The 18,476-nt window shown below is 43.5% G+C and overlaps 2 protein-coding genes across 2 annotated transcripts; both read right to left on the reverse strand.

The window, feature by feature from the left end:
* Nucleotides 1–136: 136 nt before the first annotated feature.
* LOC124006297 (cornifelin-like) lies at nucleotides 137–1,814 on the reverse strand. Its single transcript, XM_046316226.1, has 4 exons — nucleotides 1,693–1,814; nucleotides 1,005–1,152; nucleotides 714–850; nucleotides 137–443 (listed from the first exon to the last, which is right to left on the reverse strand). Exons 2-4 carry the CDS (start codon nucleotides 1,114–1,116, stop codon nucleotides 345–347), a joined length of 348 nt encoding a protein of 115 aa, XP_046172182.1. The 5' UTR covers nucleotides 1,117–1,152; nucleotides 1,693–1,814; the 3' UTR covers nucleotides 137–344.
* A 28-nt stretch (nucleotides 1,815–1,842) lies between these two features.
* mrps15 (mitochondrial ribosomal protein S15) lies at nucleotides 1,843–6,815 on the reverse strand. The gene is made up of 8 exons (XM_046316225.1): nucleotides 6,527–6,815; nucleotides 5,120–5,185; nucleotides 4,964–5,039; nucleotides 4,679–4,727; nucleotides 4,398–4,482; nucleotides 4,232–4,290; nucleotides 3,326–3,517; nucleotides 1,843–2,833 (listed from the first exon to the last, which is right to left on the reverse strand). The coding sequence occupies exons 1-8, from the start codon at nucleotides 6,699–6,701 to the stop codon at nucleotides 2,723–2,725; spliced, it is 813 nt and encodes a 270-aa protein (XP_046172181.1). The 5' UTR covers nucleotides 6,702–6,815; the 3' UTR covers nucleotides 1,843–2,722.
* Nucleotides 6,816–18,476: the final 11,661 nt, after the last annotated feature.

Raw genomic sequence — 18,476 nt, forward strand, 5'->3', positions numbered from 1 at the left:
GTTTTGTGCAAATCATAAATTGAGACGTATTTGTGAAGGCTCAACCGTTTATGTTCATTTATACCTGTGTTGTGAACGGCCCTGAGACACTGGGACAGCAGCCTGTAAATCATCCTGAAAAAGAACCCAAATGCCATTGAAAACAAGAAAAAAACATAACTTTATTGTGCATCTTATGTTCATACATGAATTCTTTAAGCAGTACTGTTTGAGGGTAGGGGTCAAATTTAAACAATACAAAAGTAAAACTGTACATAGTATAACATTGACAATATGTATCAACAATATGTGACACAAGGTTAATTTAACTTCCACTTGAAAATGTCTTCAAGTGACTGTACAAGTCAAACGTCTCCATTTCTGATGCGAATTTCACGGGCCATCCTGCACGTCTCAAGGAATCCACAGCAACAGGTCATCAATGCATCATTGCATATTGTCCCCTGTAAGAAAATATATTCAAATATGATGAGAATGAATCCACCAAATATTTGACAGTTCAAGTTCCTCCAACTAGGGAAAATCATGAGGCCAATTTATTTGTCAGTATGTGTACTGATGAAACACTCCATTCCTGTCTTTCATAATAAAAGGGTGAGACTGGCTCAGACAAGAATGAGTTGCAGTTCTCCCTAGTATGCTATAAAATGACATACTCAATGCATGAATGCATCACTATCCCTAATTTCTTTAGGCTCCTAAGGGTAACATACCTGAATCCCATAGGTCAATCTCATGTGGGTCCTCATGGCCGTCATGCCTCCTGGAACACAGGCCAGGCACACATTCTCACCGTACTTGTCAGCTGTGTAGCAACTTAATGCTATTGGGCAGATGAAGCCCAAGGCACCTGTATGACAACATTTGACCTTATTGTAAAATCCAGAAAATAGGAAACACTTTTTACTTGAAACACTTGACAACCATTAAACCCTATGGTATGGTACGAGGTAGGCCTACTTAGTGATGATACTTAAGGTCTTATTATTTGTCTCAATACTCACAGACTAGGATGTCACTGCAGCAGGAGCACAGCCCAGTGCTCCACTTGCCCGTCTGCACATTTGTCCCATAAGAGCCTGCTCCTGGCTGGTGGGTGATGACTGGGTTTGACATGTCAATCAAATGGGGTCAGCTTCAGTCACCTAAAAACTAACCACATCCAACAGTTAGCACAGTGGTTGAATTTTGATCATTTCCCCAATAAAGTAATAAAACAACACTAGCAGCATGTTATTCCTTCGGGATAATTGCTCTTAGGAAAGTTCAAAGAAAGGTTCCATACACTGGTACTCAAGTAATTGATTTGGTACTCAAGTTTATACACAGGTCCATTCATACCCTGAACCACCATCTTACGTCATATACTACAACCCTCTCATGTATTGCAATGTTTTAATATAATTACATATGTAAAATGGGATATTGTTGTATTGCCATTTCATTAAACAAAGACTAATAATAACTGTTGTATAACTGTCATGTATCATCAACAGGACAAGACATGGTGTTCAATCTCTGGGAAACCACTTCAAATACTTTGTATACTCTAGTATAGAAATATACCAAATGTCATACATGTACACCACTTTCAACTGTTCCTCAGAAACATTTTAGGTAGTTATTGATAAGTAGTTACTCTATTGTAGCTTTTTCTACATATGTGAGAAGAGGAAAGAGCATGTCACTTACCTATCTTGTCTGCAGCTCTGAGCCTCTCCTGATCTGAGTCAATACACTAACAGGAAGTTACTAAAGCTGTGAACAAGCGCTGGTTACACACTCCTACAATGTTTCTCAAGACAACTCTCAACAGCAGTGAAAACACCAAATTCACAGTAGGACAGTTAAGTTGTTTAATGACCTCACCATTCCACAGTATTATAGGTTTTAAGGTCAATTCACAGGTGACAGATCATGAGTATAACCTTGGTTTAACATAAGTCGGTCGATAAACACCAGATATCTGATGTTCTTTCAGTTCTCGTAAACACGATTACAAGCTATGTTCAGGAAAGTCATCATATGATTAATCTTACACTTCAGTTTCAACCACAGTTCAACCATAGGGCGTAATGTTCTCTTTTCTCATCTTTCATTAGCATTTTAATCAGCATCAAGTAGAAGTGTTTTATCTCTCAATTGGGGTAGTTACATATCACCATACACAAGTGACTATATGAGATAAAAGTGTTTTTTTTTTAAAGAGAGCAAACAAATGGATTATACAATACATTTTATTAAATTATTCATTGTGGGTTTATTTGACACTCTCAGGTCACATATGCAGAGCACATAGACATTGCCCACACCAAAACCACATATCTGCGTCACTGCATTTATTTGATGATGCATCTACTTGCAGAAGGGACAAGAAGAATGAAGACTTGGTGTACTACAGACAATAAGTTATTCATGTTGCTTATTACAGTATAACAATACATGGGACAATTATGTATTATTCCACTGGATGTCATAAGGTGAATGCACCAATTTATAAGTCGCTCTGGATAAGAGCGTCTGCTAAATGACTTAAATGTAAATGTAAATGTAATTAATTTTACATGAACTGGTGGCATGGGTGGGTGGAGATTTCTCCTTAGGACAAATGGAATGGTCGAAAAGGAGCAAACCCCGCTCACTGGGCCATGCAAAACTAATTTGTCCATTGAGAGCAAGACTGAATGCATAGAGTAAGACAGACATTGGATACTGTGGCAGTTTATTGGGTTCCTGTAGCTGCTGTCCTGGCTGGTTCTGCCAAAGTGGGGGGAGGGGTCTGTTTAATTTTCTTCCTTTGCTCCAGTTTCTGTTTCTGCACCTCTTTGAAGACCTAAGAAAGGACACAGTCAGATAAACCTACAGAAAAACACCCAACAACAATGACAACAACCAAATTATAAATGTCTTCATTTGGGGCGGCAAACAGCCTAGTGGTTAGAGCGTTGGACTAGTAACCGAAAGGTTGCAAGATCGAATCCCTGAGCTGACAAGACAAAAACCTGTAATTCTGCCACTGAACAAGGTAGTTAACCCACTGTTCCTAGGCCGTCATTGAAAATAAGAATTTGTTCTTAACTGACTTGCCTAGTTAAATATAGATAAAATAAAAAAGCTTTGCTTTGACTTTTAGATTAAGTCATGCATTAGACTAATGGTAAAAGCCATGGTTCAACAGCCTGCATACAGCAGAAATAGTAACAAGAAAATTGCTAGTCTGGTCCCAGATCTGTTTGTGCTGTCTTGCCAACCATACAGTACAAACCACTCTGGAACCAAGCTAGAAAATTGCACTAAATAAAGTGAATAGAGTTTTGTTGTGTACCTTTATGCACAGGGCCTTCTTGGCCAGCCAGCGTCGGGTGGCATGTCTGTAGTACTCCGGAGGGAAAGTGTAGGTGATGCCCAGCTGCTGGCAGACATGTTCAAAGGCGTCGTAGCGCGTTACCCTGAGGTGCTTGAGCAGCTTCTTCCTGCGGTCAATGGCCATGAGCATCCATCGCTTGTTCGCTTTGTCCTGATACAAAGATAGGGGGCCGAAACACAGAGTCAGAGGTCAAATGGAGAAAAAATAAGCTTAAAGAGATAACATTATTTAAGGCTAGATTCAATCCATAGCGCTGAAGAGCACTGTAGGGCGATTGAAATGTAAAGGTAATATCTCATTGAGCTGACCACCGTGAATGATGTCTCCGCAAGAATATTGCCTTTAAATGTATATTGTGCTGTAACGCAGCTCTTCATGGCTACAGATCGAGTCAAACCTCTAGTCTGGGAACATGTATTTTACATAATAGAGAAGGTTTATTTTCTAATTAAAAATAGCATAGTGATTTTGAGATTTTCAAAACCAAACTAAAAAAAGCGTGGGGGGAGTGAGATACAAAAGTGAGACACAGTATAGTGACAGACTGCCTAACCTTGGCTTTAACATTTTAGCTGTGCTAAATGAGTTATATTTTGCAATATGTCTGCAAAAATGTTTGATTCAATGTTACGTGTATACGTTGTGACAGTTTAAATTCCCAGCATGCAGCAACAGCACCACCTCTACTACTCTGTCAAATTTCATGTTGGGTGTATGCACTTCACAGGAAATCCTGTTGACAAACCTCACACCAGATAGGGAGCGGATAGGAAATTACACGTGTGGAAATAATATGCATTCACGTCACTGTTACTATAGGGCCTTAAAATTACAGTCTTGCATTTACCCGTCGCCCATACACACCTTTGTATGTTTGTGCAGGTGCTCCTGGTAGTTTCGGATTTTGGAGGTCAAAATGGCCACTAAAAGGTCAAGAAAGGGGTTAAGGAATGAACAAACGATTGCTGAAATAAGGTGGTTCCTCAGAGAAAAAGCACGGTTGTTCACTAGTCCCAAAACGGGAACCTACCCTTGACTTCTGAAGAGCTGCGGTCAGCTTCATCCCTCTGGACTTTTGCAATCAGCTGCTCCGTTTTTAATTTCAACTTCTCGCTCTGGTGACACACAACATGGTGTTTTGTTTATGCAATATCCAGCATAGGTATAGAAAAATGGTCGTATCATTAATGTAAACTATAGCAACGAACAGAGGTATACACAAACTGTCGTTACTCTATTGTAGTTATTCTTATGAGCGCAAAGAGAAAGACTAGATGAATAGAACGTAGTAACAAGGTGAAAAGAACATACATGGCTTGCTAGTTCCAGTGTCAGAAGTCTTTTGACAAGGTCATCAGCTCTGTAAACACATAATAATAGATCAGCATTAGGAAGAGATGTACTGTATAGTAGAGGTATAGTACAAAGGCAGAGTAGGCCTATATATTGTACAAATAAAGACAGAATAACTATTTTAAAACAACATCATCTCAATGCTGTAGTTGTTTGGACATGGGAGAGTTGAACATACATGAGCCATGTCTGCATGACATAAAATACATTTAATTTAAGTTTGGACAAATTAAATGTACATACGTTTGAGCGAGTGGAACAGCGGCATATTCCATTTTCAGCATTGTCGGAGGAAGATCACTCAACTGACTTGTCATCACTGATGGAAAAAAACTTAGACAGTAAATATCAAACATCCAAGTGGTCTTAGATCAAATAGTTGACCCTGGTCCTCCATACCTGGCTTCTTCTTTCTTACGACACGGGCATAGTTTCTCACAGACTGAATGGCGAAACTCCCAATACCTGGTAAGAATTAAACAAATGATCAAACAATACATACTTACTCATAGTCCATTGCTTTATGAACCATAGGATGGTGCCAGATTTTTGCCTGCAACTACACTGAGTGCACAAAACATTTTGTGCACTCCACCACCCCAAGAACATCCAGACAACGTGGTACAACTGTGGGAAGCATTGGACTCAACAATGACCAGCATTCCGGTGGAATGCTTTTCGACACGGTCTATGCACTGACGAATTGAGGCTATTCTCAGGGGAAATGGGGGGGGGGGTGGTCTACTCAATATTAGGAAGGTGTTCTTAATGTTTTGTACACTCGGTGTATGTGTCTGCATGAGAAAGCATCTGTAAGCATGTTCAGCAGCAACATGGCTTGCAGTAAGAGTTGGGATATCTTACTGTAGTAGTACCTGTTTTGATGTACGCCTACATTTGGTGAACTGTAGTGCTGAGATAATAGAAACAAGAGTTGAGTGTCATGTTCTACATACATGACCAAGAGTGATGGAGTGAGAAGAGAAAAGCTGCTGCAAACACATTGCAGGGGGCCTGTGGGGAAAATAACTCTGGTTCCCACATCCTTTTCATAAAAAACACTTAATAGTAGACCGACTGATTAAATGATAGGAAATGTATTAGTCATATGTCTGGGTTAAAATGGCATTACCTTCGCACCAGTCTGGTTAAAAAAATATTCCTTTCATTTCAGCTGGTTAGATAGGTAGCTACTAGCTATAGTTATCACTACATTAGTATACAATAAGGATACATTTTCTGTAAACTATTTTTATAATGAAACCATATAGCTAGCCTAGTTAGTACACAGGATGATAAGGACAATGGGGTAGTGAATCTTCTTAAAGCCCCTATCCAAATAGAAAGCCTGTGTCACTGTGTACACAAAGAGAATAACTCGTGTCCCTGTCTATCATGTTTGCTGCTGTTGTGATTAGCTATATGTGCACTAGATATCCTAGCTAATTGCTGCAGTGCCCTCTCCTGGCCTACCCAAGGAAGAATTGTACTCACTACATGACTAATGGAAAAACACATTTTTACGAGGTGTTCTGATGATGATGATGATGATGATGATGTTAAGTGGGGTTTCACACAAAATCTACCTATTCCGTATTTTTCAGTAATGGTTCCTTGATTCTTGCTCGGCGTGTGCAGCTAGCTAGTTGACATGCATGCGAGCAATTGTAGAAAATTAACAGCCGCGCGCATCGACAAGACGTTTCATTGTTGCATTGACTTATACGGCCTCCTTAGCTAACTAACATATCGCAAGCACACATGTCTACTCTGTGAAATTAGGAGTATACGTATATATTTATTTACCTGTCAATGCAGTCTCATTGTGGCTGTGTGAAGGCCCTGTGGTGACAGAGGTGAATGCCCCATGTTTCAATTGGAGAGACGCATAGGTTCCTTTCAGCCTGGATAAAACACCACATTCTCGCAGAACGACAGATGTCGATTTAAAAGCACTTCTTAAAGCCATGCTTGATAACATGGCTGATTCAGAGATGATTTGATATATGTCCGGTATTAATGGTCAAAATGTAACGAGTAAACAGCATTCGTCCCTCACATGAGGATCGCCATTTTGATTAGACATAACCAATCAGACGGAGAAGTCAATTCAGGAAATGAGAAGGATGCTTGAATAATCGTACCGGTATATTCAAAACAGACTCTAGCGTTTTTATCCTTGGTATTTACAGTATTTATTTTATTAACGTGAACGAGTTACATTTTTACATAATCCTTTATTTATGCAAGAGTGAAAAATAGTAAACTGTATAGGGCCAATACCAATACATTAAAGGTATTGCACACTCATCCTATTTCCCAAGTAACAATAGCCTTTGAATGACCAAAACATCAACCATAATATTTTCATGCTATTAAAATGTTCAGAATTTAAGAAATCATCTTAAACTATCAGGAAGCCGGGAAAAAAATAGGTTGAGTGGGCAGGGAGCAGAGCCGGGTTGCTATGTCTGCAGTTTTCAGGTAATTGGGCAACATTGAAAACTATGCTGCTGGTGAAAATGTATGTATTGGTCGCGGGTTGTAGGTTTTTGAGCTAATTCTAAATTGCACTGCGGCCACCAGGGCATCTCTTTACATTTGTGTTTTATTAATTTCACACTGCTACTGCTGACTAGCACATGTAAATATGGTATTGGAACTGACTTTTTTTTTTAAATCCTGTATATTGTATTCTTTCTTACTTACTTACTTTATTGTGTATTTCAATTTGTTTTTCTTTTCTTGTAATACATTGTTATTATTGCATTGTTGGGTTTTGAGTTTGCAAGAAAGGCATTTCACTGTACTTGTGCATGTGACAGTAAAACTTGAAACTGACAGCTCTTTGAAACACCCTTGTGCTCGTTGCCAAGTAACAAGGTAAACAATGGGCCACACGTCATTGATGACAAGGTAAACAATGGACCACATGTAATTCTGAGCCTAAATAGTTTGTCTCATTTACATACATTTAACATTTAAGTCATTTGAGCCTTATCCAAACTTACAAAGCATTCACCTTTGTCTCAACCATCTACATATTTTAAGGGGGGTGAGAAGGATTATCTCCTAGGTATTCCTTAAAGATGGGGTTTCAGGTGTCTCCGGAAGGTGGTGATTGACTCCGCTGTCCTGGCGTCGTGAGGGAGTTTGTTCCACCATTGGGGAGCCAGAGCAGCGAACAGTTTTGACTGGGCTGAGCGGGAACTGTACTTCCTCAATGGTAGGGAGGCGAGCAGGCCAGAGGTGGATTGCCCTTATTTGGGTGTAGGGCCTGATCAGAGCCTGGAGGTAACAGTTCCCCTCACAGCTCCGTAGGCAAGCACCATTGCATTCAACTGGAAGCCAGTGGAGAGAGCGGAGGAGCGGGGTGACGTGAGAGAACTTTTGAACACCAGACGGGCTGCGGCGTTCTGGATGAAGGGGTTTAATGGCACAGGCAGGGAGCCCAGAATACAGTTGCAGTAATCCAGACGGGAGATGACAATGCCTGGATTAGGACCTGTGCCGCTTCCTGTGTGAGGCAATCTGCGGATGTTTAGAGCATTCAAGCCTGATGTTAGTTGAGAAGCAGGGTGTTGTCCAGGATCACGCCAAACTGGGAGGAGGACACAATGGATCAACCGTGATGGCGAGATCATGGAACGGGCAGTCCTTCCCCGGGAGGAAGAGCAGCTCCGTCTTGCGAAGTTCAAGGTGGTGATGTTTGCAGAGATTGTCTCAACCCATTATCTCTGCAAAATGTTCTCATGGTCAGCGTTGCTGATCATGGATTGTTGGATATCAGACAAACAGCAATACACGATTGCATTTCCATTGTTTTGTAACTAACTACAGAATACAGTTAGTTCAATGATGCACTTCTTCACAATAATTATTCAAGCCTGAGTCAGCATAGAACAGGGATCAACTATATTCAGCCACGGGCCAATTTGTTTCTTGAGCGGATGGTTGGGGGGCTGGAACATAATTACAAATCATTTGTTGACAAAACATTGACAGCAAGAAGCCATACATAAAACATAATCATTTCAAGCCTTACTAACATTTTATACAATTACATGTCTCTATATTATGCATTGTCTGTGGCATTATTTTGGTTTTAGAAGTGGGGAGAACATAACTTGGCAGGGGTCTTGGGGAGGGAAAGTTTTTGGTGCATTAAGCTAATTTCCTGCATTTCTACACAATCCAATATGGCGTCTCTCTTTAGAACAAAAAGTAAGAAAAAATGTCCAGTCATCAAGCTAGGTAAGAGATCATTATTAAATATGTTTAACCCTTTGACACGTACCAACAAATGGGTGTAATCATGCTATAGTGGTCCGTACAGCTCTACGCTCAAACCGGTGTGATAAGATTGCTTATTTAGAATGTCCAGTTTCGATTGACACAACAGTGAGCGTTTGAGCTGGCCGCACTGTTTTTTCACGTAAACATTTTGCACAAACACAGTCCTTACAAAGTTACAGTGCCTTGCGAAAGTATTCGGCCCCCTTGAACTTTGCGACCTTTTTCCACATTTCAGGCTTCAAACATAAAGATAACTCTCAGCTGACAGAAAGCACAATATGAATTATCGAATGGCAATTATTTACAATTCATCACATTACGGGTGAGCTCACCATTGATAAAAATAAATGAATAAAACACTTTCTAAAAATTGTAAGTAATCCGAAGATGGGTAGTTTGTGCACGCCACCATGTTTTTTTCTTCGAGTCAACCTAAGATAATAAGAGGAGACAAGATAAGTTTGGTCTGTTTGCCTTGTGCATGTTGAAGGGGGGTGTGTCCTCTACAATCATTCACTTCCCTTCATTCACTTAGTTTACTCAAAAGATGAGTGAACCATTCCTCTACTTAATTATAACATATTTGGTCTGACAGACATTGACTGTGATAGGGCTGCGTCTTTCAAATCCGTTATCAGGAAGAATAAAAGTCAGAATCTGTCATTAATTATCTTGAATTAATTCAAGCAATAAATGGTAAATGCAATTTTCGTATATACGGGTTCACTGTCCCACCTCGCAGGGCAAACAGAGAACTGACAGGATGTACATAAACAGCTGTTCTTATACTGTGATAACATAGTTCCAACCCGTCTGTTGGCCTATCACAGTAGAGGCTGAGCGTGGTTTAGACTTCCTCAGCCTATCGCAGGCGCTCAGACTAGTCCTAGCCTCTTGGCGCTTCTTGGAGTTCACCCTCTGTCGATGTATAGATTCTCACTGTTCAGGTATCACACCCTAGTTACTGCAACTACTTAGGTCCTATTATCTGTTATTGTGTTATTCAGTATTTTTCCATTTCAATCAAACCTCGTGATGAGCCTCCCTTCCCTGTACCTGATTAACCACAACTTTGTAACATGCAGCAAATCACACCATGTGCTCAATATTGTCACACACAGACAGGCAAGACAAATGTGGCAAACAGTACACCGCTTTGCAACATGCAAGTCACACCATGTTGCTCAGTTCTTTTCACACACACACACAGGCAAGCAGATGTAGCAAGCAGTTGTTTAATCTCATGATGATGCTCAAGTGCACAAATGCAGATACCTCACACAGCCAACATCAGATATGTAATCATATATATGGTAATGGCTATAATGTAAAACACAGAATCCCACAACTGTCATGTCTAATCCTGCTTCCTCCCTCCGGCACTTGATGTCACCGGTCTACTAACCACTGGTCCTGGCAACTATTTTTACGCACACCTGGTCATAATTTTGTCTGTGATTACTCCCCCTTTATATAGCCCTCAGTTGACATCAGTCATGAAGTAGTATTGTTTTCTTTCACGTTCTGTATGCTTCTCATTTCTGTTTATCTGTATCGTTTCTTTACCTTCTGCACCTGACTCCCAGCGTATATGTTATATTTGCGTGACACCCAGAATGCATTGTATAATGTCAACAAACATGGTGCCACTGGCAAATAGCTTAGCATTAGCTCATCATAGTCAATACAACCTTCAAAAAAGTATTTTACACACACCATAGGTGTCCATTACAATCTTTGCAATAATCGGAATGCATTATTTGTCACCAGTACTTGAAATCGTGAATAAAACTGTAAATACATTAGACTCCATACACATGCAGTTGAAGTTGGAAGTTTACATACACCTCAGCCAAATACATTTAAACTAATTCTTCCCCTCACAATTCCTGACATGTATTCCTAGTAAAAATCCCCTGTCTTAGGTCAGTTGGGATCACCACTTAATTTTAAGAATATGAAATGTCAGAATAATAGTAGAGAGTGATTTATTTCAGCTTTTATTTCTATTATCACATTCCCAGTTGGTCAGAAGTTTACAAACAAATTAGTATTTGGTAGCATTGCCTTTAAATTGTTTATCTTTGTCATGTATTGTCATGTTATGTCTTGTTCCTGTTCTTTCTCTTCTCTTCGTTTCCCCCTGCTGGTCGTATTAGGTTACCTTCTCTCCCTCTATCTCTCTCTCTCTCTATGGTCCCTTTCCTTCTCCCAGCTGTCCCTCATTCTCCTCTAACGACCTCGTTTACTCTCTCACACCTGTTCCCTTTTTTCCCTCTGATTAGGTCTCTATTTCTCTCTCTGTTTCTGCTTCTGTCTTTGTCGGATTCTCGTTTGCTTCGCCCTTGTTCTGTCCTGTCGTAATCTGCCTCTTCATTAGATGCTGCGTTTGATCAGGTGCCTCTGTCCTCTACGGCCCGCGCCTACCCGGAGGGACCTGCAGTCTGTTGCTGCTAGCCCTGCTATTCTCCTCTGCTGCTAGAAGGGGACTAGTCAACCGATACATCTGAAGAGGATTTATGTTTTCCCTGTGTTTGAACATTAAAAGACTCTGTTTCTGTTAAACCGCTTTTGAGTCCTCACTCACCTGCATAACAGAAGAATCCGACCAAGAATGGACCCAGCGACTTCGGATCCTCTCCACTCAGCCGTCGAGATCCAGGGAACGATGCTAGGCAGACACGAGCAGGAATTGTCTGTTGCACGACATGCCGTTGAGACCCTGGCTGCCCAAGTCTCCGACCTCTTGAAACATATTCACCATCTCCGCCTCGATCCACTGGCTACTTCCAGGGCTTCCGAGTCTCCGGAGCCCAGAATTAATAACCCGCCGTGTTACTCTGGGGAGCCCACTGAATGCCGCTCGTTTCTCACCCAGTGTGATATTGTGTTTTCTCTCCAGCCCAACACGTACTCCAGGGGCACAGCTCGTATCGCCTACGTCATATCTCTCCTTACTGGACGGGCTCGTGAGTGGGGCACGGCAATCTGGGAGGCGAGGGCTGAGTGTACTAACCAGTATCAGAACTTTAAGGAGGAGATGATACGGGTTTTTGATCGTTCTGTTTTTGGGGAAGAAGCTTCCAGGGCCCTGTCTTCCCTATGTCAAGGTAATCGATCCATAACTGATTACTCTATAGAGTTTCGCACTCTTGCTGCCTCCAGTGACTGGAACGAGCCGGCTTTGCTCGCTCGTTTTCTGGAGGGTCGCCGCGCGGAGGTAAAGGATGAGATTCTCTCCCGGGAGGTTCCTTCCAGCGTGGATTCCTTGATTGAACTCGCTATTCGCATAGAACAACGGGTTGATTTTCGTCACCGAGCTCGTGGAAGGGAGCTCGCGTTATCCGTTGCCCCTCTCTCCGCATCACTACCATCTTCCCCCACTGGCTCAGGTGCTGAGCCTATGCAGCTGGGGGGTATTCGCATCTCGACTAAGGTGAGGGAACGGAGAATCACCAACCGCCTCTGTCTCTATTGCGGTTCCGCTGGTCATTTTGTCATTTCATGTCCAGTAAAGGGCCAGTGCTCATCAGTAAGCGGAGGGCTACTGGTGAGCGCAACTACTCAGGCTCAGGTCTCTCCTTCAAGATCCTGTACTACCTTGTCGGTCCATCTACGCTGGACCGGTTCGGCAGCTTCCTGCAATGCCTTGATAGACTCTGGGGCGGAGGGCTGTTTTATGGACGAAGCCTGGGCTCGGGAACATGGCATTCCTCTCAGACAGTTAGGGGAGCCCACGGCCTTGTTCGCCTTGGATGGTAGTCCTCTCCCCAGGATTCAGCGTGAAACGCTACCTTTAACCCTCACTGTCTCTGGTAATCATAGCGAAACCATTTATTTTTTAATTTTTCGTTCACCTTTTACACCTGTTGTTTTGGGCCATCCCTGGCTAGTGTGTCATAATCCTTCTATTAATTGGTCTAGTAATTCTATCCTCTCCTGGAACGTCTCTTGTCATGTGAAGTGTTTAGTGTCTGCTATCCCTCCTGTTTCCTCTGTCCCTTCTTCACAGGAGGAGCCTGGTGATTTGACAGGGGTGCCGGAGGAATATCACGATCTGCGCACGGTGTTCAGTCGGTCCAGGGCCACCTCCCTTCCTCCGCACCGGTCGTATGATTGTAGTATTGATCTCCTTCCAGGTACCACTCCCCCCCGGGGTAGACTATACTCTCTGTCGGCTCCCGAACGTAAGGCTCTCGAAGATTATTTGTCTGTAGCTCTCGACGCCGGTACCGTTGTCCCTTCCTCCTCTCCCGCCGGAGCGGGGTTTTTCTTTGTTAAGAAAAAGGACGGGACCCTGCGACCCTGCGTGGATTATCGAGGGCTGAATGACATAACGGTTAAGAATCGTTATCCGCTTCCCCTTATGTCTTCAGCCTTCGAGATCCTGCAGGGAGCCAGGTTTTTCACTAAGTTGGACCTTCGTAACGCTTTCCATCTCGTGCGCATCAGGGAGGGGGACGAATGGAAAACGGCGTTTAACACTCCGTTAGGGCACTTTGAATACCGGGTTCTGCCGTTCGGCCTCGCTAACGCTCCAGCTGTCTTTCAGGCATTAGTGAATGATGTACTGAGAGACATGCTGAACATCTTTGTTTTCGTTTACCTTGACGATATCCTGATTCTTTTCACCGTCACTCCAGATTCATGTTCAGCACGTTCGACGTGTTCTCCAGCGCCTTTTAGAGAATTGTCTGTATGTGAAGGCTGAGAAGTGCGCTTTTCATGTCTCCTCCGTCACATTTCTCGGTTCTGTTATTTCCGCTGAAGGCATTAACCGGTTAAGACTCTAGGGGCAGTATTTCATTTTTGGATAAAAAGACGTGCCCGTTTTAGCGCAATATTTTGTCACGAAAAGATGCTCGACTATGCTTGGAATTGATAGTTTTGGAAAGAAGACACTCTGACGTTTCCAGAACTGCAAAGATTTTTACTGTGAGTGCCTTAGAACAAAACCTACAGGCAAAACCAAGATATTTGAGCGACCAGGAAATCAACAGGATTTCTGATGGCACGTTTTCCATGATCGCCTTATATGGCTGTGAATGCGACAGGAATGAACGGACACTTCCTATCGTTTCCCAAGGTGTCTGCAGCATTGTGACGTATTTGTAGGCATATCATTGGAAGATTGACCATAAGAGACTACATTTACCAGGGGTCCCGCACGGTGTCTGCGTGGAAATTGGTGCGCAAAAGTCACCTACCAGTATTTTTCCATCCGAATCTGAGAACAATGCAGGCTTCCAGGAATGGCATTTCAATGAAGAGATATATGACAAAACACCTTGAGGATGGATTCAAACAACGTTTTCCATGTTTCAGTCGATATTATGGAGTTAATTCGGAAAAAAGTTTGACGTGTAGGTGACTGAATTTTCGGTTAGTTTCGGTAGCCAAATGCATAGTAACAAAACGGAACGTTGTGTCCTACACAAGCATCTTTCAGGAAAAACTGGACATCTGCTATGTAACTGAGAGTCTCCTCATTGAAACATCTGAAGTTCTTCAAAGGTAAATTATTTTATTTGATCCCTTTGCTGGTTTTTGTGAATATGTTGCGTGCTAAATGCTAACGCTAAATGCTAAGCTAGCTATCACCACTCTTACACAAATTATTGATTTTCTCTGGTTCTAAAGCATATTTTGAAAATCTGAGACGACAGGATTGTTAAGAAAAGGATAAGCTTGAGGATAGGCATATTTATTTAATTTCATTTGCGATTTTTAGAAATCGCTAACGTTGCGTTATGGTAATGAGATTGAGGCTATGATTACGCTACCGAATACGGTGTGGGTAGGACTAACAGGTTAAGATGGATCCCGCTAAGGTCCAAGCTGTCAGCGATTGGCCCGTCCCTAAGTCACGTGTCGAGCTGCAGCGCTTTCTCGGCTTCGCGAATTTCTATCGTCGTTTCATCCGTAATTTCGGTCAGGTGGCAGCTCCTCTCACAGCCCTTACTTCTGTCAAGTCGTGCTTTAAGTGGTCCGTTTCCGCCCAGGGAGCTTTTGATCTCCTCAAGAAGCGTTTTACATCCGCACCTATCCTTGTTACACCTGACGTCTCTAGACAGTTCATTGTCGAGTTTGACGCGTCAGAGGTGGGCGTGGGAGCCATCCTTTCCCAGCGCTCCCATTCTGACGACAAGGTCCACCCTTGCACGTATTTTTCTCATCGCCTGTCGCCGTCGGAACGTAACTATGATGTGGGAAACCGCGAACTGCTCGCCATCCGCTTAGCCCTAGGCGAATGGCGACAGTGGTTGGAGGGGGCGACCGTTCCTTTTGTCGTTTGGACTGACTATAGGAACCTTGAGTACATCCGTTCTGCCAAACGACATAATGCGCGTCAGGCTCGTTGGGCGTTGTTTTTCACTCGTTTCGAGTTCGTTATTTCTTATCGTCCGGGCTCTAAGAACACCAAGCCTGATGTTTTATCCCGTCTCTTCAGTTCTTCAGTAGCCTCCACCGACCCCGAGGGGATTTTCCCTGAGGGGCGTGTTGTCGAGTTGACTGTCTGGGGAATTGAGAGGCAGGTAAAGCAAGCACTCCTTTCCTCCTTCCTACTCGTCTGGCCGTTCTTCAGTGGGCTCACTCTGCCAAGTTAGCCGGCCACCCTGGCGTTCGGGGTACGCTTGCTTCTATTCGCCAGCGTTTTTGGTGGCCCACTCAGGAGCGTGACACGCGTCGTTTCGTGGCTGCTTGTTCGGACTGCGCGCAGACTAAGTCCGGTAACTCTCCTCCTGCCGGCCATCTCAGACCGCTTTCCATTCCCTCTCGACCGTGGTCTCACATCGCCTTAGACTTTATTACCAGTCTGCCTTCATCAGCGGGGAAGACTGTTATTCTAACGGTTGTCGATAGGTTCTCTAAGGCGGCTCATTTTATTCCCCTCGCTAAGCTTCCTTCTGCTAAAGAGACGGCACAAATCATCATTGAGAATGTTTTCAGAATTCATGGCCTTCCGTCAGACGCCGTTTCGGACAGGGGTCCGCAATTCACGTCTTAATTTTGGAGGGAGTTTTGCCATTTGATTGGGGCTTCCGTCAGTCTCTCTTCCGGTTTTCACCCCCAGTCTAACGATCAAGCAGAACAGGCCAATCAGACTATTGGTCACATCTTACGCAGTCTTTCCTTTCGTAACCCTGCGTCTTGGGCAGAACAGCTCCCCTGGGCAGAATACGCTCACAACTCGCTTCCTTCGTCTGCGACCGGGCTATCTCCTTTTCAGAGTAGCCTCGGGTACCAGCCTCCTCTGTTCTCATCCCAGCTCGCCGAGTCCAGCGTTCCCTCCGCTCAGGCTTTTGTCCAACGTTGTGAGCGCACCTGGAAGAGGGTCAGGTCAGGTCTGCACTTTGCCGTTATAGGGTGCAGACTGTGAGAGCCGCTAATAAGCGTAGGACTAAGAGTCCTAGATATTGTCGCGGTCAGAGAGTATGGCTCTCCACTCGTAACATTCCCCTTATGACAGCTTCTCGCAAGTTGACCCCGTGGTTCATTGGTCCGTTCCGTATTTCTCAGGTCATTAATCCTGTCGCAGTGCGACTTCTTCTTCCGCGACATCTTCGTCGCGTCCACCCGGTCTTCCATGTCTCCTGTGTCAAGCCCTTTCTTCGCGCCCCCGTTCGTCTCCCCCCCCATCCTTGTCGAGGGCGCACCTATCTACAGGGTCCGAAAGATTTTGGACATGCATCCTCGGGGCCGTGGTCATCAGTACCTAGTGGATTGGGAGGGGTACGGTCCTGAGGAAAGGAGTTGGGTTCTATCTCGGGACGTGCTGGACCGTTCGCTGATCGATGATTTCCTCCGTTGCCGCCAGGTTTCCTCCTCGAGTGCGCCAGGAGGCGCTCGGTGAGTGGGGGGGTACTGTCATGTATTGTCATGTTATGTCTTGTTCCTGTTCTTTCTCTTCGTTTCCCCCTGCTGGTCGTATTAGGTTACCTTCTCTCCCTCTATCTCTCTCTCTCTATCTCTCTCTCTCTCTCTCTCCCTTTCCTTCTCCCAGCTGTCCCTCATTCTCCTCTAACGACCTCGTTTACTCTCTCACACCTGTTCCCTTTTTTCCCTCTGATTAGGTCTCTATTTCTCTCTCTGTTTCTGCTTCTGTCTTTGTCGGATTCTCGTTTGCTTCGCCCTTGTTCTGTCCTGTCGTAATCTGCCTCTTCATTAGATGCTGCGTTTGATCAGGTGCCTCTGTCCTCTAAGGCCCGCGCCTACCCGGAGGGACCTGCAGTCTGTTGCCGCTAGCCCTGCTATTCTCCTCTGCTGCTAGAAGGGGACTAGTCAACCGATACATCTGAAGAGGATTTATGTTTTCCCTGTGTTTGAACATTAAAAGACTCTGTTTCTGTTAAAACCGCTTTTGGGTCCTCACTCACCTGCATAACAATCTTGGGTCAAATGTTTCGGGTAGACTTCCACAAGCTTCCCACAATAAGTTGGGTGAATTTTGGCCCATTCCTCCTGACAGAACTGTTGTAACTGAGTCAGGTTTGTAGGCCTCCTTGCTCACACACGCCACCAGTACGCCAGACCCCCACCCGTCTAGTCAATTACTCAACTCTCTCTCCCAACACAATTTCCTTCCCAGTTCACTCAAAAAAAAGAAAAGATTTGGAAACAAAAACAAATTTAAAAAACACATACCTCAAATATACATTCAATAACATGATCAGCAAATCCTCCATATAATTAATCTCATAGGACTAATAGTACTGAAGAACACTTTTTACTTGCACACAATATATCTGTATCGCCTGTCCTGTCCCTAGAAGTCCACCACCCTGCAGCGCCCCAACCCAACACACCCTACTCAGCTTTTAGATCTTAGTGAAACGTTAATTATTGCATTTCTTAGCCACTATAAATGCTTGGTTACACAGTCTCCTCAGATAACAGTTTGCAGTATCAACATTTCTAAGCAAACTAAAAACAGGGAGAAGGGACCATCTGTACACATGCTGAGATACTATTTGCCAGAATTCAGCCAGCCTTCACAAGACCATAACCAATGCAAACATGTCCCCTTTTGTGTTTTACACCTCCAGCAGAGGACTTACATTTCTTAGTGCATGTAAATCAGTTTCACTGGCATATAGTATGTTCAGTAACTGCAGCAATTTTTTGTCTGAGATGATATGAACATGACTGGGTATTCAAACATGTGTTTATCCATTCATTATCATCAATAGCTTCTACCTGGTTTCCTCACATTTTTGTTTGACATGTTTTGTGTCATCGAGATAAACCTCTATCAACTCTTGATACAGTTTGGAAATCAACATTGGAGGTTTGTTAGACTGCCTAAAAATAGCATCTGGCTTGTCCAGTGTTTGCTGCACAGAGAATAAAGTTTTGCATCTGCAAAAATGTACCTCACCTCCGTAACATACTGGTCTTCCCTGTCTGCCTGACCCTGCTGAGACCCCTGTCACCATCTGATCCCCTTACAATGAGGTAT

This window comes from Oncorhynchus gorbuscha, linkage group LG19 (genome assembly GCF_021184085.1).
Source record: "Oncorhynchus gorbuscha isolate QuinsamMale2020 ecotype Even-year linkage group LG19, OgorEven_v1.0, whole genome shotgun sequence".
NCBI classification, from domain to species: Eukaryota; Metazoa; Chordata; class Actinopteri; order Salmoniformes; family Salmonidae; genus Oncorhynchus; species Oncorhynchus gorbuscha.

Coding starts and splice junctions, on each gene's coding strand:
- LOC124006297 (XM_046316226.1), bottom strand. CDS start 1,116: ATGTCAAACCCAGTCATCACCCACCAGCCAGGAGCAGGCTCTTATGGG. Junction 851..1,004: donor CTGCAGTGACATCCTAGTCT/GTGAGTATTGAG, acceptor GTTGTCATACAG/GTGCCTTGGGCTTCATCTGC. Junction 444..713: donor GATTGACCTATGGGATTCAG/GTATGTTACCCT, acceptor ATTTTCTTACAG/GGGACAATATGCAATGATGC.
- mrps15 (XM_046316225.1), bottom strand. CDS start 6,701: ATGTTATCAAGCATGGCTTTAAGAAGTGCTTTTAAATCGACATCTGTC. Junction 4,291..4,397: donor CAGCTCTTCAGAAGTCAAGG/GTAGGTTCCCGT, acceptor TTGACCTTTTAG/TGGCCATTTTGACCTCCAAA. Junction 2,834..3,325: donor AGAAGGCCCTGTGCATAAAG/GTACACAACAAA, acceptor GTCCTTTCTTAG/GTCTTCAAAGAGGTGCAGAA.